This window comes from Chiloscyllium punctatum, chromosome 11, assembly GCF_047496795.1.
Source record: "Chiloscyllium punctatum isolate Juve2018m chromosome 11, sChiPun1.3, whole genome shotgun sequence".
Classification (NCBI taxonomy): domain Eukaryota; kingdom Metazoa; phylum Chordata; class Chondrichthyes; order Orectolobiformes; family Hemiscylliidae; genus Chiloscyllium; species Chiloscyllium punctatum.
In genome coordinates this window covers 6,256,888-6,284,405 of record NC_092749.1, presented here as the reverse complement: position 1 = coordinate 6,284,405, position 27,518 = coordinate 6,256,888, and the positions used below count along the sequence as shown (strand labels likewise).

At 43.5% G+C, this 27,518-nt stretch overlaps 1 protein-coding gene across 1 annotated transcript; it reads left to right on the top strand.

Annotated features, from left to right (window-relative positions):
• Nucleotides 1-6,017: 6,017 nt before the first annotated feature.
• LOC140482563 (uncharacterized) lies at nucleotides 6,018-26,112 on the top strand. The gene is made up of 3 exons (XM_072580092.1): nucleotides 6,018-6,085; nucleotides 23,693-24,162; nucleotides 25,156-26,112. Exons 1-3 carry the CDS (start codon nucleotides 6,083-6,085, stop codon nucleotides 25,307-25,309), a joined length of 627 nt encoding a protein of 208 aa, XP_072436193.1. The 5' UTR covers nucleotides 6,018-6,082; the 3' UTR covers nucleotides 25,310-26,112.
• Nucleotides 26,113-27,518: the final 1,406 nt, after the last annotated feature.

Genomic DNA, 27,518 nt, shown 5'->3' with positions numbered 1-27,518 from the left:
TCAAAAATAGCAGCAGGGGTGGAAATAGGTGCATTACAACAATAACAATTTATGTTCAGACAGCGACATTAAGCTGAGCAGTTTCACAGGACAAATTGTGATGCCAGGTTAGGCACTACACATCACTAAATCATATCAGATCGGATGGAGTAAAGGAGCGTTTGAAAGGAATTGACAGAGAAAACAGAAAGGTTCATGGAGGGATTTCTACAGTTTAGGGTTTAAAGCTGTGTTTAAAGCTGTGTAGCATATCAGCTGTAATACATAACACAGTAAACAGGAAGTAAAATAAGGCACACTTTGATCATGAACTTGTTGGGGGGAGGGGGTGGATGGGTGGGGCTATCCATTGACAAGTTTCCAAAGCATTACTTCTGATGAGGGGCTTATGCCCGAAACATTGACTCTCCTGCTCCTCAGATGCTGCCTTGTTGCTGTGCTTTTCCAGCACCATACTTTTTGAATCAAGTTTCCAAAGCAGTACTTTCTGTGTTGTTACACAATTTGGCTCTGTTTTAACTCTTGAAGATTAATAAAAATAGCAGTACCTCTCCACTAGCCCCCATAAAGATGGCAACTGCTGTTTACAATGTGCCCCTCGAAAGATGGCAGCTGCAGTTTACAATGCCCCCTATAAAGATGGCAGCTGCCATTTACAATTGTCCCCTACAAAGACTGCAGCTGCTGTTCACAATGTGCCCCCTATAAAAATGGTAGCCAGAATTTATAATGCCCCCTATAAAGATGGCAGCTGATGATTATAATCTGTGCCCTATAAAGATGGCAGCCACAATTTATAATTCCCCCTATAAAAATGGCCACTGCTGGTTACAATTTGCCCCTTGTAAAGATGGCAGCCATAGTTTATAATGCCCCCTATAAAAATAAAAATCACACAACACCAGGTTATAGTCCAACAGGTTTATTTGGAAGCACTAGCTGTCAGAGCATTGCTCCTTCACCAGGTAACTAGTGGGATAGGATCATAAGACACTGAATTTATAACAAAAAATCATGGTGTGATCCAACTCATAAGATATATTGAAGAAAACTTAGATTGTTGTTAAGTCTTTCATCTTTTAGAATGGGTTGCAGGTATCAGTTCATTAATAAGTAAATCCCAGAACTTTTCTTAATTCACATTCCCGAGATAACTTAAGGTTTTACAACAAAAAAGGTGATATCTCAGCTCAGATAATGCACTAAAGGTGTGAGGTTAGAGTCTGTCTGTATTTCAATCTTGAGTTTGCCTTGGCAGGATTGTATTTGCAGATACATTCTGTTTTGTTCAAAAAAGTGCACAATCTGCAAGCAATCAATCCATACGAAATTTCATAAATTTGTTCTTTGGAAATAGAACCAGTCTGGCTCAAGATTCGAATACAGACAGACTCTAACCTCACACCTTTAATGCATTATCTGAGTCGAGATGTCACTTTTTAAAATAAAACCTTAAGTTATCTCAGGAATGTAACTTGAAAGAAGTTCTGGGATTTACATATTAATGAACTGATAACCTGCAACCCATTCTAAAAGGTGAAAAGCTGAACAATCTCAGTTTGTTCAATATATCACATTAGTTGCATGACCACTGTGATCTTTTGCTATAAATTATGTGTCTTATGATCCAGCCCCACTAGTTACCTGATGAAAGAGCAGTGCTCCAACAGCTGGTACTTCCAATTAAACCTGTTGGACAATGACCTGGTGTTGTATGATTTTTAACTTTGTCCACCTCAGTCCAACACTGGCACCTCCACATCATTCCTATAAAAATGGTAGCTCCTTTTTACAAAGCTCCCTCTAAACAGTCACTGTTACAGGCAGGTTCTCATCAGACTGCATTTGGAATATTCCAAACAATTTGGTCCCATATCAAAGGAGGCATGTGCAGGCTTTGGAAGCAGTCCAGAGGAGGTTTCCGAGAATGACCCTAGGGATGAGGGCCTTGTCATATAGAGTCGTAAAATCATTGAGATGATGATTTGGAAACAAACCCTTCAGTCCAACTAATTCATGCCGACCAGATATCTGAACCTAACCTCGCCCATTTGCCGACACTTGGGCTATATCCCTCTTCCTATTCATATGCCCACCCAGATGCCTTTTAAATGTTATAAAGAGCAGTTGAGGACCCTGCGTATGTACTCAATGGAGCTTAGAAGGATGAAGAGGGAATCTGACTGAAACTTACAGAATACTGAGAATCCTGCACTCAGAGGACATGGAGAAGATGTTTCCACAAGTAGGAGAGACCATAGCCCAAGAGCACAGTCTCAGAGTGAAGGGATGACCCTCTTATAAATGTCAAAAGGAACATGATATCAGGTTATAATCCAACATTTTAAATCACAAGTTTTCGGAGCGTTGCTCCTTCATCAGGTGGAGTGAAGAGAACATCCAGACACAGACTTTATAATCAGAGAGATCAAAAGATCATACAAATGGTGTGAATGGAGAGTCAACAGGCCGAACAATAGGTCACTGCAGGTGATCGAGTGCGTCAGATGGTGTGAGTAAAGTGTCAATAGCTGAATAACAAGTGAATGGATGACCTATAATCCGATTAATTGAGTTAAAAGTCACATAACTCCAAGTTATACCCCAACAAGTTTATTTGGGAGTACTGTACAGGCTTTCAGAGCACTGTTCCTTTGTGGGGAAGGTAGTGAGGCGAGATCTTAGGACACAGAATATATAGTAAAAGATCAAGGTGTCATACAACTGAGGTGATGTATTGAACAAACCTAGATTGCTGTTACGTCTTTAGTCACCTAGAATGTGAATGCAGTTATAATGTAAATCCCAGAACTTCTCTCAAGTCACTGTCCTGAGATATCTTAAGGTTTTATCAGTATAACTAAAAAAGTGACATCTCAGTTCAAACAATGCATTAAAGGTGTGGGGTATCCCAACCTTGAGTCAGACTGGTTCTATTTCCAAAATAGGAATTTATAAATGTCACATGAACTGACTGCCTCCACATCATGCTTACAGATTGTGTGTTTTTTGAACAAAATAAAATGTATCTGCAAATACAAATCACCCCATAGACTTATATGCATGTGTATGTGTGCACACGTGTGTGTATGTGTGCGCACGTATGTGTGTGTGTGTATGTGTGCGCACGTATGTGTGTGTGTGCGTGTGTGTGTATGTGTATGAGGGGGAGAGAAAAACTCAATATGTGTGGGAAAGAGAGAGTGTGTGAGTGTGTGCATGTGAGTGTGTTTATGTGCTTGATATAGTGTGCACTAGTATGACTGAGTATATGCCTGTGAAAAGATGAACATGTGAGTGTGTGTGTGTGAGAGAGAGAGACAGGGTGTGTATGAGAGAGGGCCTGTGTGAGTGTGTAAGAGCGTGTGTGTGTTTGTGAGAGAGAGTGTGTATAAGAGAGGGTCTGTGTGAGTGTGTGATATGTAAGAGTGCGTTTGTGTGTGTGCATGCGTGTGTGTGTGTGAGAGAGTGGGTCTGTGTGAGTGTGTGATGTGTAAGAGTGTGTTTGTGAGTGTGTAGTGTAGTGGGGTCACCGACAGTGCGACATGAACCAGGTTGAAGCCATCCTTATGGGTATCAAGCTTGGCTATCAGCCTCTGCTCGGCAACTCTCCATTGGTGCGTATCCTGAAGTCCACCTTGGAGGATGGTCACCTGAAGATCCGAAGCTGAATGTTTTTTTTTAGATTAGATTACTTACAGTGTGGAAACAGGCCCTTCGGCCCAACAAGTCCACACCGCCCTGCCGACGCGCAACCCACCCATACCCCTACATCTACCCCTTACCTAACACTACGGGCAATTTAGCATGGCCAATTCACCTGACCTGCACATCTTTGGACTGTGGGAGGAAACCGGAGCACCCGGAGGAAACCCACGCAGACATGGGGAGAATATGCAAACTCCACACAGTCAGTCGCCTGAGGCGGGAATTGAACCCGGGTCTCTGGTGCTGTGAGGCAGCAGTGCTAACCACTGTGCCACCATGCCGCCCTAGACCATTGATGTGCTCCCCCATTTCTCTCTGGCAATTGTTGTGTTGTGTCCATTCATCCGTTGTCGTAGCGTCTGCTTGGTTTTGCCAATATATCATGCCTCAGAGCATTGTTGCCTGCAGCGTATGAGACAGAGAGATAATTACAAAAATTAAAAGTAAGGTGGTGCTAGATACCATACAGCTGGAATAACATAATAGGTATAAGAGTTACATACCACGGAGGAATTTCTTCAGCCAGAGGGAAGTGCCTTTGTGGTGCTTATTGCTACTGAGGGCTGCAGAGGCCAAATCATTGAGTACATTTAAGTTAAACATAGATCATTCTTCATTGGTAAGGGGATCAAGGGTTATAGGGAAAAGGCAGGAGAATGAGGTTAAGAAACATAACAGCCATGATCGAATACTGGAGCAGCCTCGATGGGCTGAATGGCCTAATTCTGATCCTAGATTCTATGGTTTTTTGGCCTTTCCTGTTGTAACCTGGTGCTACACTTTTGCTTGCTCGAAAACCTCTTGATCCAGTCGGGGAGCAAATCCCAGGATTGCAAATAGATGCATTAAATTCAGCAAACTTTTAATAGTCATCCATTGCAATGTAGCTAAATATGTCACCCAATTTGTGCAGAGAAAGTTCTAATGACAGCAATGAAATGAATGAATGAAGCCATTTCAGTTTTCTGGTGGGGAGAGGTTTTTTTCCCAAAGCATACAGTGAACTATTGGCATTATGGTTTTGTGATAGTCAGTGTCAGATTTGGATCCAAGTTATCATTGATTGGCTGGTGGTCAGTTCTGTGGGCACAAAATTGGCATCTTTGTCATTCAGCTGGACCATGGGTATAACCTGGGGTGGGAGACTGCATGGCCTAGGGTTTCTTCATTCATTCACTGTATATGGGCATCGTTGGCTGGGTCAGCATTTATTGTCCATCCTTAATTGCCTGGAGGGCAATTAAGAGTTAACCACGTTGCTGAGGGTCTAGAGTCACGTAGACCAGACCAGGTAAGCACAGCAGGTGTCCTTCCCCAAAGGCCATGAGTGAACCCAATGAGTTTTTATAACAATTAATGGTCTTTTTATGGTTAACATTGGGTTAGATTTTGATTCCAGAATGAATTCAAATTCTACCATCTGCCCTGATGGCATTCAAACCCATGACTCCAAAACAATAGCCTGGGCCTCAAGATTACTGCCTCACCCTGATTCCTCCTCATCAACCAGTTTGGGATGGGTCTGGAGTCACAAAGAGCCCAACCTGTCTAAGAACAGTAGGTTTGCTTTGGAAAACAGACATGACTGAATGGTTACGAATTAATGACAATGCTGCATTTTTCATCATTTTTACAGACTCCAGCTATTTCACTTCTGTTTAAATCACATTCACATTCTCAGATTGTTCAGCATGGTACTTAAGCTCCTGTTCTCTGGGATTAGGAAGCCTGGAGTCTGGTCCAGCAGCAACAGTCATCCTTCTGTTCACTGTGCTTCTCATCAGTTTAATCGTTCCATGTTTGCTTTTCCCATCTTCATTCATCTGTTCAAGAACGATTCACAGTGCCAACTCAGATCTGTCAGGATGTTGTCATTTTCCCCATGACTGGATCTGTCTCACCTCAGGCTGGGACTAAAGTCTTTCTCTGATCACTGTCAGACCCAGTCTGAATCAACCTGCCAGCACACACCCTGGATCCAGTCAGCTCGACCTTTCTAAACATTCACAGCATCTGGCAGATGAAACATTATGATGCTGCAATTGCTCTTCTGACTGTAACTTTGTATTCAAACAATCCTGGTTACCGTGGCAATGTTGTTGCATAAAGGGATCTGTTCAGAAACGAAGACCTCATTCCTTGTATTAGATCCAGTCGGAGAGGATTGTGGGCTTTTGTTTAATTCTTTCATGTAATGACGAGCTCGCTGGGCCAGCCTTTATTGCCTGTACCTAGTTGTCCCTTGCAAAGGTGCTGGTGCTTCTTGAACCACTGCAGTCCATGTGCTGTAGGTAGACACATAATGCATTTAGGGAGGGAGTTTCATGATTTTGCCGCAGCGACAGTGAAGAAACGGAATAATTTCCTCGTCAAGATGGTGAGTGGCTTGGAGCACAACTTGCAGGGAGTGGTGTTCCCATGTACTTATTGCCCTTATCCTTCTTAGATAAAAGCAGTCGTGGGTTTGGAAGGTGCTACCTGAGTCTTGTTGGTGAGTTTCTGCAGTGCATCTTGTAGATAGTACAACTGAGCGTTGGTGGTGGAGGGAGAAGGGGCTTGTGGATGTGGTGCTGAACAAGTGCACTGCTTTGTCCTGGATGGTGTCAAATATCTTCAATGGTTTTTTGAGCCGCACTCATCCAGCTAAGTGTGGAGTAATTAGAGTTTGTTGCTCAACTGTGATGTAAGTCTAAGGCACAATCCCAACTCCTAATATCCAAGCGTTGAGGACAGACTTGAACTTCCACTTTCCCCTGCAAATTGTTTGGGCTCATTTCAAAACAGAGATTTTCTCATTACTGTTGAAACTGAGGGAGTGGCCACAGGAGAGCCTAACAGTTTGGATCATGCTGTGTATTTTCTGGACCCACAGCTTCGCCTTGGTTGAGACAGGCCTGTATATAACCTGGTCTGGGGCCACGGGATGTAGGAACCAATCCATTGTAGTTCAGTTGAAAAGGAAAAAAGATAAAATGTATCCTTCATTTCCAGAGACAGTGACTGATCTCATTTTGTTTCAAACATCCTTTCAGGGAGTCAGTCAAAGTCAGAGTTACGACGACATTGGCTGTGTCCCTATGTTTCGTTTTGAAGGCTGTGTACCACAGAACTTTCCTGTTGGTAGTTTGTGACCCATCATCAGTGTGAAAAGGGTTCATTTGCTCCCCCCCCAGTGCTGGGATGTGGGAACATTCAGATAAACTGTGGCACAGATAAGCTCAAGATACACCCCATCCAAATCGTACAATTGGATTCAAAGTCGCAAAATTGTTCCAGAGAAGACGGAGGCCATTCAGCCCATCATGACTACACTGGCTGGTCAAACGAGCATCATTACTGAGTGGCTAATCCCTGCTTGTCCCGCAAACCCTTACACACTATTTCTATCCAAATAATCAGCCAATGCCCTTCTTCGCTGTCTCCATTGAACCTGCCTTCACCACATTTCCAGGCAGTGCACTCCATATCCTAACCACTAACAAATCACTTTAAATCTAAACCCTCTTGGCTGTGTTTCCTTTATGAGTGGGAATAACTTCTCCCATCTACCCTAACCAGCCTTACATTCCAATCACTTAATGTGAACTATCAACATCCTTTCTCTGCCAGCACCTCGCCTCCCCCCCCCACCACTATTGCATCAGTGCTGCCCCTTCCACATTTCACTTCAGCTCTAATGAAGAGTCATCTAGACTTGAAACATTAGCTTGTTCTTTCTCCATGGATGCTGCCTGACCTGCTGTGATCTCCAGCATTTGTTGTGTTCAGCACAGATTCCAGCATCTTCAGTAATGTGCTCCTACATTTAACAAATCTCTTCGCAGCCTTCCTCTCTCTGAGGAGAACTGTCTCAATCTCTCCCTCATCACTGACATTTCTCATCCCTGGAACCGTTCTTGTAAATCGTTCCTATACTCTCTGTCCAATGTATTCACAACTTCCCTATGGATGTAGTGCCATCCATACACAATACTCCAGCTGAGTCTCATTAGAGTCATCGAGTCATCGGAGCATCGATCTCAGGAGTTGGGAGGTCATGTTGTGGCTGTAAAGGACATTGGTTAGGCCAGTTTTGGAATATTGTGCAATTCTGGTCTCCTTCCTATCGGAAGGATGTTGTGAAACTTGAAAGGGTTCTGAAAAGATTTACAAGGATGTTGCCAGGGTTGGAGGATTTGCGCTACAGAGATGCTGAATAAGCTGGGGCTGTTTTTCCTGGAGCATTGGAGGCTGAGGGGTGACCTTAAAGAGGTTTATAAAATCATGAGGGGCATGGATAGGATAAATAGACAGCCTTTTCCTTGGCCCCTGCTTTGCCCCTGCCCTTCTCTCAGACCCTGCTCCTCATCTATCCCCCACTCCCCAAGTTTAAGGTTCAGTTCTGGCATTACCGTCAGCATTAACCACACTTTGCATGTAACTTGTTGGCTGTGAAATCTTTGACTGCACTCTGAAGTCATCAAAGGCACCTTGTCATTTCATGCTCTTTTCTTCTTTCTTGAAATAAATCTATCTTGTTGAAGACACTATCTGGGGATTCTAACAGGGTCAGAAAAAATGCAAAGTTCTTCATTTAATCCTGATATCTCAATATGCGTCTCTCTGGCCATCAGTCTGCAGTGGGTCTTTTAAACAATGAAACTTGTCTCATGACAGAGTTTTTCAATTTATACAGGCCCTTTGTGCAAGCAGACAAATCGACAACACCAGGACCCATTCAATCTTAACAACATAGAAATCACTGTTGATTATGTAACATGTCGAGGCTTACCGAAAACGTGAATCATGCCCTAATTAGCTCCACTACACTGAGTTCGAGATTATCCTGCACTGACTGTCACCCTGCCTTTACGTTATCACTGATAGGAGATTCCAGGCTGGAATAGAGCTGAACCCTTACCTCACAATCACTGCTGATAAAATTCCTCTCATTTGTAAATGTGTCTGAGGTGCAGATAACTGAAAAATAAAATTATAATACAAGATGCTGCCAACAAAACCCTTCAATTCATAGAACCACTTCAGCAGGCCATTCAACCTATCAAGTCCACACTGACCCTCTGAAAAGTATCCCACCCACCCAATAACCCTACATTGCCCATGGGTAATCCACCTAACCTGCACATCCCTGAACAATACAGGCAATTTAGCATGGCAAATCCACATAACCTGCACATTTTTGGACTGTGGGAGGAAACCCATGCAGACATGAGAAGAATGTGCAAGGTCCACACACACAGGCACCCAAAGGTGGAATTGAACCCAGGTCCCTGTGAGGCAACTGTGCTAACCACTGAGTCCCCCTCAGATTCATTGGTGATTTAGCATGATCTGCACGTCTGCAGGTTGTCAGTCTGATCTCTGCATATTCTGAGCCAGAAATTCCAGTCTGTACTTTGGGACTCAGCACCTGACCTCAGCTGTTGTTCTGGTACAGAGACATTAAGAGATGTGGTATTTTCACATCACACAACAGAGAGATCTCATCCATCTTTGCTGGGGAGTGAGGAGGATCCCATTTCATTCTTTGAAGCAGATGAGGGTGATCTCCTATTTTCATCCCCATTCATTCTTCCATCAACTGAAAGCACCAAACACTGATCAACCATTTACTTGTGTATGTTGTGCCCCTTCTGGTCACTGCCCTTTCCCACACAACAGTGGTGCTGATCCACTGGGCTGCATTGTCCCAGATGGAGTCAATGTCTCGAGTGTTGTTTATTCAAACGAGGGCAGCTCCAGCAGAAGTCAGGAAGCTTTCCCCATTCAGGACAAAGTAGCCCAATTGATTGACACTACATCCATTTGCATCCACTCCCTCCATCACCCACACTCAGTAGTAGTAGTGTGTAACACTGGGGACATAGTGGACGAATGGCAATGTCACTGGGCTTTTTAATAAAATCATTCGTGGGATATAGTCATCACCATATGGCTGGAATGGCATTTATTGCCCATCCCTAATTAACCAGGAAGCAATTAGGAGTCAGTCACATTGCTGTGGGTTTGGAGTCACATGTAGGCCAGACCAGGTATGGATGGCAGTTTCCTTCACAAAAGGCCATTAAGTGAACCAGATAGGTATTTCCCAACACTCAGTAATAGTTTCATGGTTATTGTTAGACTGTTATTTCCAGATTATTATAGAATTATCTGCTATGGCAGGATTAAAATCTGGGTCCCTGGGACATTACGTGAGCCTCTGGATTAATAGACTAATGATGATGCCGAAAGGCTATCACCTACTGGGCTGGTAATCCAGAACTGTACAGGACATTGGTTAGGCCACTTTTGGAATATTGTGTTTAGTTCTAGTCTTCCTACAATAGGAAGGATGTTGTGTAACTAGAAAGGGTTCAGAAAAGAGTTAAAAGGATGTTGCCAGAGTTGGAGGATTTGAGCTATAGGGAGAGGCTGAACAGGCTGGGGCTGTTTTCCCTGGAGCATAGGAGGCTGAGAGGTGACCTTATAGAGGTTTATGAAATCATCGGAGTCATGGATAGGATGAACAGCCAAGGTCTTTTTCCCAGCATAGGGGAGACCAAACTAAGGTGAGATGGGAATGATTGAAAAGGGACCTAAGAGGCAAATTGTTCAAGCAGAGAGTGTTGCATGTCTGGAATGAACTGCCAGAAGAAGTGGTTGAGGCCGGAACAATTACAACATTTAAAAGGTATCTGGATGGGTCTGTTTTTCCTGGAGCGTCAGAGGCTGAGGGGTGACCTTATAGAGGTTTATAAAATCATGAGGAGCATGGTTAGGATAAACAGAGAAGGTCTTTTCCCTGGGATGAGGGTGTCCAGAACCAGAGGGCATAAGTTTATGGTGAGAGGGGAAAGATTTAAAAGGGACCGAAGGGGCAACATTTTCATACAGAGGGTGGTGTATATATGGAATGAGCTGCCAGAGGAAGTGGTAGAGGCTGGTACAATTACAGCATTTAAAACGCTTCTGGATGGGTATATGAATAAGAAGGGTTCAGAGGGATATGGGCCAAATGCTGGCTAATTGGACTGGTTAATTTAGGATGTTTGGTCGGCATGGATGGGCTGGACCAAATGGTCTGCTTCCATGCTGTAAATGACTCTTTGACTCTCTAACTCAAGGCTAATGTTCCAGGGACCTGTGTTCGAATCCCAACAGGGCTGATGCTAAAATTTACATACAATAAATATCTGAAATTGAAATGGTGAGGATGTGACCACTGTCAATTGTTGTAAAAGAAATCTCCCAGACAGAGTGAAATCTGCCATCCTTACCTGGTCTGGAGTCAGATGGCTTATACTGCATGTGACTCCAGACCCACACGAATGAACAAGCCACTCAGATCAAGGGCAATTAGGGATGGGTGTTCACTTTCCATACATGAATAAAAAATTTATAAAATGCACTGCAGAAATTCACCTGCAAAAGAATTGGGGTTAATCTTCTTTGACAGCACGTTCCAAACCAATGACATTAACCGTCTCAAAGACCAAAAGCGTCAGATCCATGGGAACCTCATCACTTACAATCCCCCTCCAAGCCACTCACCATCCTGACTTGGAAATATATTGCTGTTCCTTCACTGTCGCTGGGTCAAAATCCTGGAATTCCCTGCCCAAGGGCGTGTGGGTCAACCTACAACACATGGACTGCAGTGGATCAAGAAGGCAGCTCACAACCACCTTCTCAAGGGCAACTAGGGACGGGCAATAAATGCTGGTCTGGCCAGTGACATCCATGACCTGTGAACAAATAAAAAAGAACCTGTAGTTTTTTTGGATTATGATAAGGCTCTATGTAAATGTAAGTCTTCCTTTTATTCCATTTTCCCAGTAAGTTGCTGCTTAATTCTGAGCTGATGCCAATCCAAATGCACCACAAGGTCTTTTATTAAAGCCCTGCTCTTACAGACAGCTGCCACAGACACTGTGCAGGAGTTATTCCAGTTGGACTCTAGCCATACTGTGCTGAGTTTCACTGGGGTTCAGCCAAGGTTCCTTCCCTGACTCACATCATGTCTTCATGTCATGGCTGGCTCAGTATCACGTGAAGATGAACCGTGATTCCCTTCAGCCTCCCTACAGCCAAAAATGTCAATGAGAATTGGGGTACAATGAGGTTAAGCCAGATTCTGCAGGGATCTCTACACCAGTAGGGACCAGTACAGGTGGACAAGAATGGAAGGAAGGTGGAGATTTGAAGATTAATAACACAATTTTTACAAAATGAGAGATTCTTTTGTTCTGAGCTAGTCATGACCTCACCCAGTCATCCCACAGCACCCCCTCTCTCAAACTCGCCAACATTCCACAGCCAACACAGAATTGTTTATTGTAATCAAGCAGTGGTTACTCTGGGATACCTCTTATCCTGAAGTCATCAGAAAATAGCTTTCAGATGTATATGTTTCCAGATTTCTACATCAGCAGTAAAACATTGACCAACACAATAGATTCCCACTCATTATCCCAGCAGCTCAGAGTCGTTGGTAAAGCTGGTAGTTATTGGCCATGCTGAGAAGTTGGTGAGCTGCAGCCACAGTTTGGTATAAGTGAGCAGTTTGCTCAATTGCATCAGAGGTCAGTTACGAGAGACTCAAGTTGGCAAGGGTCTGAAATTCAGTAAAGTGTGGACTGGGTAAGGACAGCTGGTCTCTCTCCCTAAAGGACATCAAGTGACTGGATTTTAGGATTGACTGACATCCTTACAGTTTTGTTTACTGGTAGCAGCTTCCATTTCCGGGTTTTAACTGGATTCAATTTTCCAAACTGTCCCTGCTGGGGTTTGAGTTCACATTTTATTGTGATGGCTCAGGCCGTGTACATAACAACAGCATTAAGCTCTGGAGCTCCAGAACAAAGTTAAATGTTGCTGTTGAAATGGTCCTGTTGATCTTGGCAGTGAACATCTCTCCTGAGCCTCAGTGAAAACTTGCCTGCTCCAATGTCTCATCAGATCCTCATGCCGAGCTATTAAAATTGAGTCGATTCCCTTCTTCCTCAGGCCACAAATTTCTCCCCTTTTCCCAATTAACATCTCTCAGGATCCTCCAACATTGATTTCATCCCTCGTGGGAATGTGGTTGTGGCTGGGTGGGCCACCATTTATTGGCTGTCCTCACTTACCCTTGGGATACAACAGAGTAGCTGGCTGGGCCATTTCAGAATGTGGGTTAAGAGCCGACCACATCGTTGTGGGTGTGGAATCACACATAGGCCAAACCAGGTAAGGACGGCAGATTTCCTTCATAAAGGATAATTAGTGAGGCAAATGGGTTTTACAACAAACAGCAGTGGTTACATAATTGACATTAGACTTTTAATTATAGGTTATTTGATTCAATTCAAATTCAGCAGTAGTAGGATTTAAACCCGAAACCATTGCTTGTGTCTCTGCATTGTTATTCAATTAATAACACCAGGCCCTCACTTCTCCTTATGACTCATGCTGAGATGATAGACAGAAACCAAGACCTTAAGACCGTAAGACGTAGAAGTAGAATTGGGCCATTTGGCCCAATAGGTCTGCTCCGCCATTCGATCAGGGCTGATATGTTTCTCAACTTCATTCTCCTGCCTTCTCCCCGTAACCCTTGATCCCCTTACCAATCAAGAACCTATCCATCTCTGTTTTAAATACACTCAATGACTTGGCCTCCACAGGCCTCTGCAGCAATGAGTTGCACAGACTCACCACTCTCTGGCTGAGGAAATTCCTCCTCATCTCAGTCCTGAACTGGGGAGATGATGGCCTCGTGGCATTATTGCTGAGCTGTTAATCCTGACACTGATGTAACGCTCTGGGGTACCTGGGTTTAAATCCCGTCAAGAAAGATGGCTAAATTTGTATTCAATAAATATCTGGAATTAAGAGTCTAATGATGGCCATGAATCCATTGTTGGGGAAAATCCATCTGGTTTACTAATGCCCTCTGGGCAATTAGGAATGGGCAATAAATGCTGGCCAAGCCAGCGACACCTTCATCCTATCATCCCTTCATTCTGAGACTGTGCCCTCGGGTCCTAATCTCTCCTATTAGTGGAAAAATCTTCTTCATGTCTCCTTTATCCAGGCTTCTCAGTATTCTGTGCGTTTCAATCAGAGCCCGCCTATCCTTTTAAACTCTATCGCGTACAGACTGAGAGTCCCCAACCACTCCTCATATGACATTCCCTTCACCCCAGGGATCTTTCTTATAAATCTCTTCTGGACCCCCCCCAAAGACTAGCACATCTTCCCTTACATACAGGGCCCAAAACTGCTCACAATATTCCAAATGTGATCTAACCAGAGCTTCATACAGCCTCAGCAACTTATCTCTGCACTTGTATTCTAGCCCTCTTGAAATGAATGCTGAAATTACATTTAGCTTCCTTTCTGCCAACTGAACCTGCATGTTACCCTTAAGGGAATCTTGAAGGAAAAGTCAAGTCCTTGAGATTTCCAAAGTCTTCAGATTTTGAAAGCTTTTCCCCATTTAGAAAATAGTCTACATCTGAATTCTTCCTACCAAAATGCATAACCTCACACATTCCTACATTGCATTCTATCTGCAATTTCTTTGACAACCTCCGAGTCCATCCAAGTCCTTCAGCAGCCTTCCCACTTCAGCAGTGTCTCTCCATTTAGCTTTGTGTTGTCTGGAAACTTAGCAATAATGCCCTCAGATTCTTTAACCAGATTGCTTATGTATGATGCTAATATAAATCCCATTACTGACCCCATAGAACTCCACTGGTCATTGGCTGCCATTCTTAAAGACCTTAAGAAGACCATAAGTCATAAGAGCAGAAGTAGGCCATTCAGCCCATTAAGTCTGCACTGCCATTCAATGAGTTCATGGCTGATCTGATAATCAACTCCAATTTCCTGCTTTTATCCATAATCCTTGATTCCCTTGCTGATTAAAAATCTGTCACGTAATGACCCAGCCTCCACTGTCTCCATGGGAAAGAATTCCACAGATTCACTTGCTCTGAGAGAAGAAATGCCTCTCCATCTCTACCTTAAATGTACGATCCCTATCTCTGAGATGATGTTCTCTGGTCCCTCACGCAGGGGAAACCACCTTTCTGCATCAACCCTGTCAAGTCCCCTAAGAAACTTAAATGTAACTGCAGGTCAATGTTAAGAGTTGTAGAGAATTTGGAAGTTTACAGTGAGGAACCAGTTGAAGAAAATAGCGTCATTATTTGGGAATTGAGAATAGCCTGCAATGGGGCCAAGGGGCAGAGGCAATTGGTACTGAGACATTTCGGAATTGTTTCTTCAAAGGCTAAATGAGAACAGTTCAACCTTCAACTGTACAACTACAAGAACAGTTCCAAGCTTTAGAGAATAACTGGAACATTCCACTGTCTGAGAATGTATGAGGCTGTTAGTCTGACGGTCTTTAGTTACACAATGATGAATAAGTTATTTTCCTGCCTTACTGAGCCTCAGGGAATTGAGAGTGAAGAAGTTTGACATTGTACCAAAGGCTACTCTCTGTTTTGGATTGTGGGTTCATTGGGAATACACACTTTCACTGGCAGCGTGAGAGGTTTTCTCACGTCTCTTGATATCTTCAGTCACCCATTTGGTCCAGTTTGTTTTCAGTAAATATTATATGTGGACAGCAGGCCACAGCAGGGCCTGGAGGGTGACTATTGAACCCCATTCACGCCTCAATTTGAAAATAAACCAGGCCTGAGCTCTTCCACCCCCACCGACTGGTACATGTCCCAGACCACAGCAATGGAATTGGCTCATTGTGTCATATGACAAAAAGCCTGTCATGGACTAATGCCCAGTACCAATTCAAAACCTTTTCATTTCCAATGTCTTTACCCAATCCACAAAGTAGATACCCAAGTTAGACACATAACTTTAAATATCTAATCACTAAACTAGCAGGGATGTCTTGCTGGAATTACACAGGACTTTAGTGAGGCCAAACCTGGAATATCGTGTGCAGTTTTGGTCTCCTTATCTGAGGAAGAATTTTCTTGCTCGCGAGGGAGTGTAACAAAGGTTTACCAGACTGATTTCTGGAATGGCAGGACTGACATATGAGGAGATATTGAAATGGTTAACTGGAAATTCACTGTGTTCAGAAAAATGTTGGGGGGAATCTTATGGAAGCCTAAACAATTCTAACAGAATTCGACAGGCTCGATGCAGAAAGGATGTTCCCAATGGCAGTAGAGTCTGGAACCAGAGGTTACAGTCTAAGGATATAGGGTAGGTCATTAAGGACTGAGATGAGGAGAAATTTCTCCACCCAGAGATATTTGATTTATTATTGTCACATGTGCCTAGGTGCAGTGAAAAGCTTTGTTTCGTGTGCAGTGCAGGCAGATCATACCATACAAAGTCCATTGCAGTAGTAGAACAGAGCGAGGAATACAATGTTATAGCTGCAGAGAAATTGCAGAGAGTACTATGGACCAGGCCAGATCCTCTCAAAACATTTCAAGAAAGTTGCCCAGATCCTAACTTTGCTAGTTGTTTCAAGCAGGCGTAATGCGGATATTCCAGGAGAAATGCAGCTGGTCAAATCACTTAGTTTTAAACAAAACAGAATTTATTTACAAGATTACCAAAAGGAACACAAGCAAAACAGAACAGAATATAGAATAACTTAACCTATCTGAAGACCCAACAGATCATCCCAAGTTAATGATGCTGTTTCAAACACTTGCAACAATCCCCATAAACACCTCTTGGCACAAGAGGTAAAATCAAACACAGATCTTACAGGATATATGTCAGGATGGACCTGCCTCTTTGAGTCCAATAGCTTCACAATGACTGCTTGCTAAAATCAAACCAAACCAAACCCAAACCAGAGAGAAGCAGAGCTGGGAGAACTGGCCACTCCCCTTTCATTATACAAGTGATTTTTTAAAATTGGAAAGCCTTTTGCCTGAGGCAGTATCTGTTAGCTATAATCAAACTGGCCCTAAAACACTTCCAAGTCAGACCTTTCAGAATTTCTGCTTTTACGACCTCTCTGAGAAAAAAAAGACGAGGACAGTATAACCTTGTTAAAGGAGCAGCACCGTCAGAAGAGCAAGATCAACATTAAATTTGAAATTTGAGACGTCCATTCAGGAATCTAATAACAGCTGGGAAGAAGCTGTTCTTGAATCCATTGGAACGTGTGTGTAAGCTTCTGTATCCTCTGCCTGATGGAAGAGGTTGGAAGTGGGTATAACTCGGGTGGGAGGGATCTTTGATGATGTTGGCTGCTTTCCCGAGGCAGTGGGAAATGTAGATGGAGTCAATGGATGGGAGGTTGGCTTGTGTGATGGACTGGGCTGTATTCACAACTCTCTGTAGTCTCTTTGATCCTGGCAGAGCAGTTGTCATACCAAGCCGTGATACATCCAGATAGAATGTGAGCCTGTGGAATTCTCTGCCACAGAAAAACGACTGAGGCTTAAACATTGAATGATTTCAGAAAGATGTTGGATATCGCACTTGGGACTAAATGGATCAAAAGCTTTGGGAAAAGGAGGAACAAGCTATTGAGTTGGATGATCAGTCGTGATCACATTGACTTGGGGAGCAGGCTCGAAGGGCCGAATGGCCCACTCCTGCTCCTAGATTTGATGTAACTATTGTTTAATATTTGACAACAGTGGGTGGGAATGTCACTGTGTAATTCGGAGGGCGGAGTTAATGTTCTGGGGAAATGGACTGAGTTTCCACCATGTTAGTTGGTGGAATTTAAATTCCATGAGTAATTTCAAAACTGAGAGCTCATCCTGATAACAATGGCCACGAAACCATCATCAATTGATTATAAACACCATCTGGTTCACTCATGGTTTCCTTCAGGGAGGAAATCTGCTGCAGTTTCCTAGTCTTGCCTACGCCTGACCTCAGACCGGAGCAATGTGATTGACTCAGAAATGTTCCCTGATGTTCAGTGAGTCTCTGAGGTTAATGGCCACAAATGCTGGTCTTTCCAGTGACTTCTCCATCCAAATAAAACTAAATTATATTTTATGCTCAACATTAATTTTCCTTAACTGATATTGACTGTCCAGCAGTGGAGACAACTCTCACCTAGGGCTGAACTAATATGTCTTGATTAGATTACTTACTTACAGTGTGGAAACAGGCCCTTTGGCCCAACAAGTCCGCACCAACCCTCCGAAGAGAACCCACCCAGACCCGTTCCCCTACATTTACCCCTTCACCTAACACTACGGGCAATTTAGCATGGCCAGTTCACCTAACCTGCACATTTTTGGACTGTGGGAGGAAACCGGAGCACCCGGAGGAAACCCACACAGACACAGGGAGAATGTGCAAACTCCATACAGAAGTTGCCCGAGGCGGGAATTGAACGTAGGTCTCTGGCGCTGTGAGGCAGCAGTGCTAACCACTGTGCTACCGTGCCGGGGACCTATTCAAATCTCAAATTCCATCTTCCCCAGTCTGGGTTCCCACCCCTTAACCAAAACACCCAGCTCCTTCTCATTCAGCCCATGATTAGAATGATGATGTGGAGGTGCTGCCATTGGGCTGGGATGGACAAAACTAAAAATCACACAATACCAGGTTATCATCCAACAGGTTTATTTGGAAGCACTAGCAATGCTCTGAAAGCTAGTGCTTCCAAATCAACCTATTGGACTATAATCTGGTGTTGTGTGATTTTTACAATTGTCACTCAGAATGTTCCCATTGAGTTTGTGCAGGTCTATCCACTTGTTTAGAAGAACAGTATAAAACTCCAGGTAAATTGGAGCATGTAAATGCTTCCCAGCTCTTATCCTACCTTGTTAAAATTACCCCCAGATAAAACTGCTCAGCTGCTGGTGTTCTGAGTATGAACCCTACTCTTCCATATCTGTTAAATTGTGGAAGCCAAGGAGTCTGACTCACTCTGGAATATGGCCCAGTCTGTGTGATTAACCATGCAATGTTTCCAGAATGTTATGAATTTAATGAGGAATGTTGTGGGCTGCCTTAGAGCTAAATGCTAATGTCAATAGAAACTGAGCAGGGAGGATACACTGTGCTCCCCAGCAGCTCCAACCTCACCAGTTTTCCATTAACCATTTCCATACAGAAAGTGCACTGTGTATCAGAGCCGAGGGTTGGTGACAATCGTGAGCGAGCAGACCCAACATCACAACCATTAACATCACTGACTGACACCTCAATATTAACCGTTGTCTCAAACAGGGGCAATGATTGTTCAAGAGGGCAAATGGAAATCTAAAGACTCATTTCCTACAACCAGAATAGCAGACAGAGGCTGAACAGTGACCTTATGGAAGTTTATAAAATCATGAGGAGCATGGATAGGGTGAACAGCCAAGATCTTTTCCCTGGGGTGAGGGAGTCCAGAACTAGAGGGAATAGGTTTAGGGTGAGAGAGGAAAGATTTAAAAGAGACCTAAGGGGCAACTTTTTCACGCAGAGGGTGGTGCGTGAATGGAATGAGCTGCCAGAGGATGTGGTGGAGGTTGATACAATTGCAATGTTTAAATGGCATCTGGATGGAGATATACGTAGGAAGGGTTTAGAGGGACATGGACCAAGTACTAGCAAATGGGACTGGATTAGGTTAGGTAATCTGGTCAGCATGAATGGATTGGGCAAAAGGGTCTGTTTCCGTGTTGTACATCTCTATTACTCTATGTGGTAGATCGAATTGTCCCTGGGGAGACAACGCCAGTGTTGGAGTGGAGGGAGGAAAGGCTCAGGGCGTGATGGGCTGTTATCCGAGTAATAGAGATGTACAACACGGAAACAGACCCTTTTGCCCAATCCATTCATGCTGACCAGATTACCTAACCTAATCCAGTCCCATTTGCTAGTACTTGGTCCATGTCCCTCTAATCTCATCCCACCTGCCAGCACCCGACCCATATCCCTCCAAACCCTTCATATTCATATTTCCATCCAGATGTCTTTTGAATGTTGTAATTATACCAGCATCCACCTCTTCCTCTGGCAGCTCATTCCATACACACACACACACACACTCCTCCACCACAGGAAAATAAGGTCTATATACCTTATCCATGCCCAGCATGATTTTATCAATCTCTATAAGGTCGTCCCTCAGCCTCCAGTGCTCCAGAGAAAACAGCCACAGCCTATTGATCCTGTCCCTATATCTCAAACCCTCCAATCCCGGCAACATCCTTGTAAATCTTTTCTGAACCCTTTCAGGTTTCACAATATCCTTCCAGGGAGAAGGGAGACCAGGTATGAACACAGTATTCCAAAAGTGGCCGAGACAATATCCTGTACAGCTGCAACATGCTGATCAAATATCCTAGACTAATCTAGTCCCATTTGCCAGCTCCTATACTCAGTGCTTTGACCAAGAAAGGAAAGCATACCAAATGCCTTCTTCACCGTCCTGTCTACCATTTCTTGACAGCAAAGGGGTCAAAGGCCAAGAGTCAAGAGAAAAAAGGGATGTTGTGGCAGATATTTGTTCAGAGAGATGCGAGGTAGACAGCTTCTCTAACTACTCTCTGTTCACCACTAGAGATCTGACTCCAAATTAAGGCATCTCCTTGAGGGGAATGGCCTTTCCAGTTGGCCCATGAAGCCATTCTTTGCCATTGTTGACTGGTTCCTGTCGCTGGGCACTTTGTGATTCTGGCTGGATGAGGGGAAACTGAATGGAGAGGGATTAGTGAATTAGTTAAGGAGTTAGCATGGGGGTCATTTATCCAGAGGTGACTGGTGCATGTAGGGAGGGCTGAGAGGGGTGAGGGGCCTCTGGAGAGGGTCACTGTTTGGGAAGGAATGTGTGAATTGAGTTGGAGAATTTGAAGTCAGCCATATTGTTTTTGGGGTGAAAGGCACAGATCAATCAGGGAAGATGGGGTACGGCAAGGGGAAAGGGATTGCACAGGGAACTGTCAAAATCAGAGAGACAGTGAGTGAAGGGGATCAAGGTAGAGGGTACAATTTGTAATGAAGATGAGGACAGAGTTTAGCTGAAGGTTGAAGGCACTCAGGATGAGGAGCTGTTTGAAGTGATGAGGGAGAAAGATTGCCATGAGAAAATCATTGTTGGACGGTGAGGTGTATGTGAGCATGGTACAGGTATCACAAAGAATTGCTGAAAGGGATGGAACAGGTGTTACTGGGGGTTTGGGAGTGAGGAGGAGATTGAGGTGTAGCCAGGTATCCATGAGGGCATGACAGCAAAAGGCATTGCCACAGAGACTCAGGTGTTAGTCAAGGGAAGGGTCAGAGGTTAATCTCAACTAGTTCACTCTTAACAACAACAACTTGCATTGACATAATTCCTTGAGTATAGGAAAATATCACCATCTGCTACATAGCAGCGCTGCCAAGCAAACTCTGACATTAAGCCCCTTGTCTGTTTTCTTCTGCCCATCTTCTTCAGTCCATTTCAGCTGCTGCCTCATGACATAGAGCACCATCACCGATGACTAAGAGGCCAGTCCCTGAGGGGATTTTATCACAAATGCCATACATGAAACCATCATGTGGCACTAGGGCTTGTAGTTTTCAGTGTTGGCATCTGTTGGCAGGGCAGTTTTCCCTGATCATCCTGGTGACCTGTGCTAAACTATAGGAGGTGCTGCCATTCAACAGGGCAGTGTCATTGTGCATAGAGATACACAGCATTGAAGCAGACCTTTTGGACCAACTTTCCCATGCTGACCAAATATCCTAAACTAATCTAGTCCCATTTGCCAGCACTTGGCCCATATCCCTCTAAACCCTTCCTATTGATATACCCATCCAGATGCCTTTTGAATGTTGCAATTGTACTAGCCGCCACCATTTCCTCTGGCAGCTTATTCTATCCATGCAACACCCTCTGCATGAAAAAGTTGCCTCTTAGTTCTCTTTTAAATCTTTCCCATCTCACCTTAGTTTTGGTCTCCCCTACGCTAGGAAAAAGACCTTGGCTGTTCATCCGATCCATGCCCTTCAAGATTTTATAAACCTGTATAAGGTCACCCCTCAGCCTCTGACGCTCCAGGGAAAAAAGTCCCAGCCTGTTCAGCCTCTCCCTATATCTCAGACCCTCTAACCCTGGTAACATTCTTTTAATTTTTTTCTGAACCCCTCAAGTTTAACAACGTCTTTCCTGTAGCAGGGAGGAATATTCCAAAAGTGGCCCAAATAATGTCCTGTACAGCTGCAACATGACATCCCAACTCCTTTACTCAATGTACTGACCAATAAAGGCAAGTACCTCTCAGGTATGGTGATCAATTGTTTCATGTCAAACTTGGAGATCTGAATTCTGGTGATTAAAAATCTTGTCAAAAATGTAAGCATAAAAGTGCATCAGAAAGGAGGAGGGAGACAGACAAGGGAGTGTTAGGGATGGAATTCCAGATCTTAGATCCCAGACAGCTGGAGACACGGACATCACGGGGGAGTGATTAACGTCAGCAAAATGCTGAAGACTGATATCTTCTCTGAGGGCTGGAGAATGTTACAGAGCTAGGGAGAGATGAAGTGATGGAGAAATTTGAACATGATGATGAGAATGTTAACATCGAGGAACTGTAGGACAGGGGAGCAATGTAAGTTTGCAAAGACTCATTGAACTCTGAAGGGAACACTCAGTTGAATCACAATCCCAGCTCCCCCCTCATCAAACCCGCCCCCTCCCCTCCCCAAATTGAACACCATGTTTCTGGTATCACTGTCACTTTAAGAATCAATACTGCAGCCAGTATTTAGCTCCACATCCTGTCTGCAGCGAGATTTCATTAACATCTTACAGATGTGGAAATTGAACTATGAAGCTGCCTGTGAAAAATAAATAACAGGACAGGAGCCCCAGAACAACTCAGCATCAAAGAAAGGGGGTTGGAACATCAGTATTTCAAACTCCCACTGCCTCTCTGTCTCTATTAGGCAGGATAACAGGGAACTGTAAACAGCTAAAACTTCATTCTGCCAGGAAAGTAGCTAGTGTTTCTGACAGAGAAACTGCAGCCATCTGAGAAGGTGGTCTCTCTATTAACAAGAACATTTTTTTCAGGTAATATTTCTGCTCATCAAATGAGCTATATCCAAATATGAGGTCCATGTTCTGTCTGTGTATCTGATGATGTGCATTGTGCGTGTGACTCTGATTATGTGTATACCTGACTGTGTGTGTTATGTATGTGTATACCTGACTGTGTGTGTTATGTATGTGTATACCTGACTGTGTGTGTTATGTGTATGTGTATACCTGACTGTGTGTGTTATGTATGTGTATACCTGACTGTGTGTGTTATGTATGTGTATATCTGACTGTGTGTGTTATGTATGTGTATACCTGACTGTGTGTGTTATGTATGTGTATATCTGACTGTGTGTGTTATGTATGTGTATACCTGACTGTGTGTGTTATGTATGTGTATATCTGACTGTGTGTGTTATGTATGTGTATATCTGACTGTGTGTGTGACTCTGATTATGTGTATACCTGACTGTGTGTGTTATGTATGTGTATACCTGACTGTGTGTGTTATGTATGTGTATATCTGACTGTGAGAGTGTTATGTGTATGTGTATCTGACTATGAGTGTATTGTGTGTATATATCTAATGTGTATGTTGTGTTTACATATCTGGTGGTGTGTGTATCTGACAGTGTGTATATATCTGACAGTGTGTGTATATCTGATGAATGTGTGTCAGGTTTGTTGCTTGAGGTGATTTCAGAAAATTAAACTTTTTTTCAAACTTCAGCTTGAGTCAGCAATTGAGACAATCTGTCTTGATTCTTCTGGGCTTGCTATTTTTCAATATTCTGTGTATCTCAGTGTCCAAGTGCACACAGCCAGTGAAAGGGAATGATTCACTGCCTGGTCTGTGTGCGTGTCCCAGCGTTAGCTCCTGTTTCTGTACACATAGTAAAAGGGAACACTGAAACACACAAAGGCTGTGAGTTCAAGTGGGAAGCCAGCCAGAAACTGCAATGGGTTAGGAATAGTTGGGACTTTGGTGATGAAAAATGAGATTATGGAAATTCTAACTGATCTCACTCTTAGGTTACCATGAGGTTCCTGTGGATCTTGCACTTTGTTCTGGGAGTCTACATGGTGAAGGCTGGAGATGATTATACGTTAGAGACTAATGTTCCAGATCCTCTCTTCCCCATGGTTTTGAACAACACGCTCATGCCTGAGAATGCAGCTGGATTGGGAATCCCGGAGCTCTCAAGTGTGTGTGAGATTACAGTGCTGACCAGCTCCATAACCATCCCCAGTGAGCAGGAAGCTATTCGCTCCCTGATTCAGGAGGATCTCAATCCCGTCAAGAATCTCCTGAACGGCAGCAGTTCTATTCTGGAGAGCTTGGCAACTGCAGTTAAAGAAGAGACTGGGAAAGTGAGCTACCAATCGTTGATCACCACCACAGTCCTGGACATTAAACAACAGAATGAGCTATCCAATAACATCATGACAGAAATCTTCCAAGCCCTTGACTCAGAACCAACGTCAAATATCCATGTGAAAAAGTAAGTACTGAGCTGCATATATGAAGGTTTGGAAAAGTTTAGCCTTTACCACTGAAATGTTATAGCTACAGACATTACAAGTTGGGAATGAACTGGAACAGACTGCCTTGGATCTGCCCCAACATGTAATAAGATCACAACTGATCTGATTGTGGGCTTAACTCCAGCAAATACAAAGGGGTGGGGCACCAGGGACATGTGAAAGAAACCTTCCAATTGAAGCAGAGTAATGCAGATGCTGGGCATAAGTACTTTGCAAATGGGAGCTCAGAAAAAGAGTCATATTCAACTGGAAACATTAGCTGTTTCTCTCTTCCATCGATGCCGCCAGATGCACTGAGTTTCTCCAGCAACTTCTGTGTTTGTTTAGAACCAGAAACCTTTCTTTCTGTGGCACATAGTTACTCATTAAATACCCACTGAGCAGGGACAGCATGGAGTTAGATACAGAGCAAAGCTTCCTCTACATTGTCCCCATCAAATACTCCCAGGATAGGAAGCACACAAGGTATAGCTGCCCCAATATTGGCCCCATCAAACACTTTCAGGAAAGGGACAGCACGGGTTTAGATACAGAGTAAAGTTCACTCTACACTGTCCTCCCATCAAACACTCCCAGCACAGGGACCACCCAGAGTTAGATATAGAGTAAAGCTTCCTCTACACTGACTTCATCAAACACATCCAGGATAGGGACAGCACAGCATTAAGTACAGGGTAAAACTTGCTCTACACTATCCCCATCAAACACTCTCAGTATTGGGATAGCACAGGTTAGATACAGAGTAAAGCGGTCTCATCACTATCCCCATCAAAACACTCCGAGGACAGGGACAGCACAGAGTTAGATACAGGGTAAAGCTTCTTCTGCACATTATTATGTGTGAATAATATATTTCCTTGAGTTGGTTTTTTTGTAGTAGCAGGATTGGTGGATCTCGACAGGTTGTTTTCAGGTTGATCCTCTATCAGTAATGTCCTCTCCTTTGTTAGGTTCAAGGAGAAGGTTTGGAAGATGGACACGATGCTGCAGGCCATCCATCTCCTTGCCAGCCAGGTCGAGGAGCTGTCAGACACTCTTTCAACAGAACTGAGCCAACATATGGGCAAGTCTCACACAATGGAGTCTATCCAATACCAGAACTGAGAGGCAGCTGGCAGGCTGCTTGTTAGACACCACATCTCACTAGCAATCAGCTCACATCTGTGATGCTCAGATTCATTTTCTTGACGAGATTCCAGCATTAGCAGAAATGGTCAAAACATGAGCTAAAAACACCAGCCACTATTTCCCAAGTGCAATGCTCTCTAGCCTGACAAATCTTTGCTACTCTCTCTCTATTGGTCTAAGTTCTGTTCGAATATATTCACTGTATACTTTCAGTTGGTGGCCCAGTGTATTACCAACACATCAACAACTGCCTGCACCCATTTTAAGTTTCCCAGTCTTGCCATATAAAGGGTCATGTTTCCAAACAGCCTGCTAATGATATTAAAACCTGCTCACTATTCACTTACTGCATATGTTCAAACTCATATGAAGTTGTAACATTTTAATAAATGATGAGAAATGGTCTTTGCTGCATTCTGGGATGTGGTCACCTGGTAAAAATTCCCTCACTGGGACTCTTCAGTGTTTCAAGGGTCAGATGGTCCCTCGGTTCTCCCAGTGCTGCTCTGGTCTATTTTCTCAAGAAGGACTTTGTACAAGGGAGTCTTTGATCTTTACTCGATACCACCCCACTTCGTGACGATCAGGACCCCCACATCCCGAGTGCAGTTGATCCAGAATTTCTCCAAATTGAAACTTGTGTTTAAAAAGATTGCATCCCAAAATGATATAGCCATCACACGAGTCAGCAAATGTTTCAGGGCAGAGGTTTAGAGGATGTGGTATATTTGAACTTACATGTAGACCTAATAAACAGACTTGCCTGAAAAAATAAGGAATTTCATGAATATGCTTGGGAAAGTTTTTGGCAACAATATGTCACAGAACCTACATATTAAATTTAATGATGAGATGAAGTTAGTTAAGAACCTAAGAATGTGTGAATAATTACTGAACAATGATCATAATGAGGTTATGTTTAATGTAATATTTAAAATGGAAAGATGCTAGATGCTCAGATGCTAGCTCGCTCTGTATCGATTGTCAAGGGGTCAGTCAGGTGGACATCATGGAATGAAAGGTCTCTGAATGGAGCTGTTAATCTGGTCCATTCAGGGAGCCCTGGCTGACCCGTATGAACAGGAGTGTCAGGGCTTCTGCAGTATTAAGAACTCTGCACGTGTAAATGAAGAGTGACTTGCTGACAGGATAATGGCCTTTCTAAGAGTTATTTCAACTTCAATCTGTAAACTGAGCAAATCAGTCAATGGGGAACGAAGAGCGTGAGGTGTTCAAAAAGGACTTTATGGATGGAGAAGCAAGTTATACCCCATGGGCCAGCTTACTTACAAAGAAACAGTTTATGGATGACTAATGTGTTACGAGGCAACAGAAGAATAAAAGAAGCTTTCAAATTTGTAACCAATAACATAAATCCTGATGATTCAGAGGTTAACAAAAATTCTAAGGTTGCAGAAGAATGAAAAGGTTACATTAGTAGTTGCCAAGAATTGTTCCATGACTGTATGATTAACCCCGGTCAGTCCCTTTCACTTGCATCGTATTGATCTCAGGAATATTGTGTTACAACCTTCAGAAAAAGTTGGCAAAACAAATGATACCAACCATACAACATGATTAGATTAGGAATGATTAGATTCTCTACAGTGTGGAAACAGGCCCTTTGGCCCAACAAGTCCGCACCGACTCTCCCAAGAGTAACCCACCCAGACCCATTTCCCTCTGACTAATGTACCCAACACTATGGGCAATTTAGCATGGCCAATTCACCTGACCTGCACATCTTTGGACTGTGGGAGGAAACCGGAGCACACGGAGGAAACCCACACAGACACAGGGAGGATGTGCAAACTCCACACAGACAGTCGCCTGAGGCTGGAATCGAACCTGGGACCTTGGTACTGTGAGGAAACAGAGCTAACCACTGAGCAGCAATTTAAAGACATTTACAAACATTATTAAAATCAACACAAACATTTTAAATTATTATATTAGGGTGAAAAAGATTGGAGACTTGGCATGAAAACCAATGGAAATAGAAATGAGTAAATGACAATCTAGTTGAATGGTGATTCTGTGCCAGAGTTTAAAGGAGGTCAACAGGCCAGATAGCCCTTGGAAAACCCCACTGTTGGATCAAGGATAGAGCTAAAATGAACAAAAGCAAAAAGACAGGTCTGAAGAAAATAATGACCCTAAAATTAGAACAAATTCCCCAATACCA

Excerpts from the sequence above, each read along its gene's own strand:
- LOC140482563 (XM_072580092.1), top strand. Across the intron at positions 24,163-25,155 it reads TCAAATATCCATGTGAAAAA|GTTCAAGGAGAAGGTTTGGA; the intron begins GTAAGTACTGAG and ends CTCCTTTGTTAG.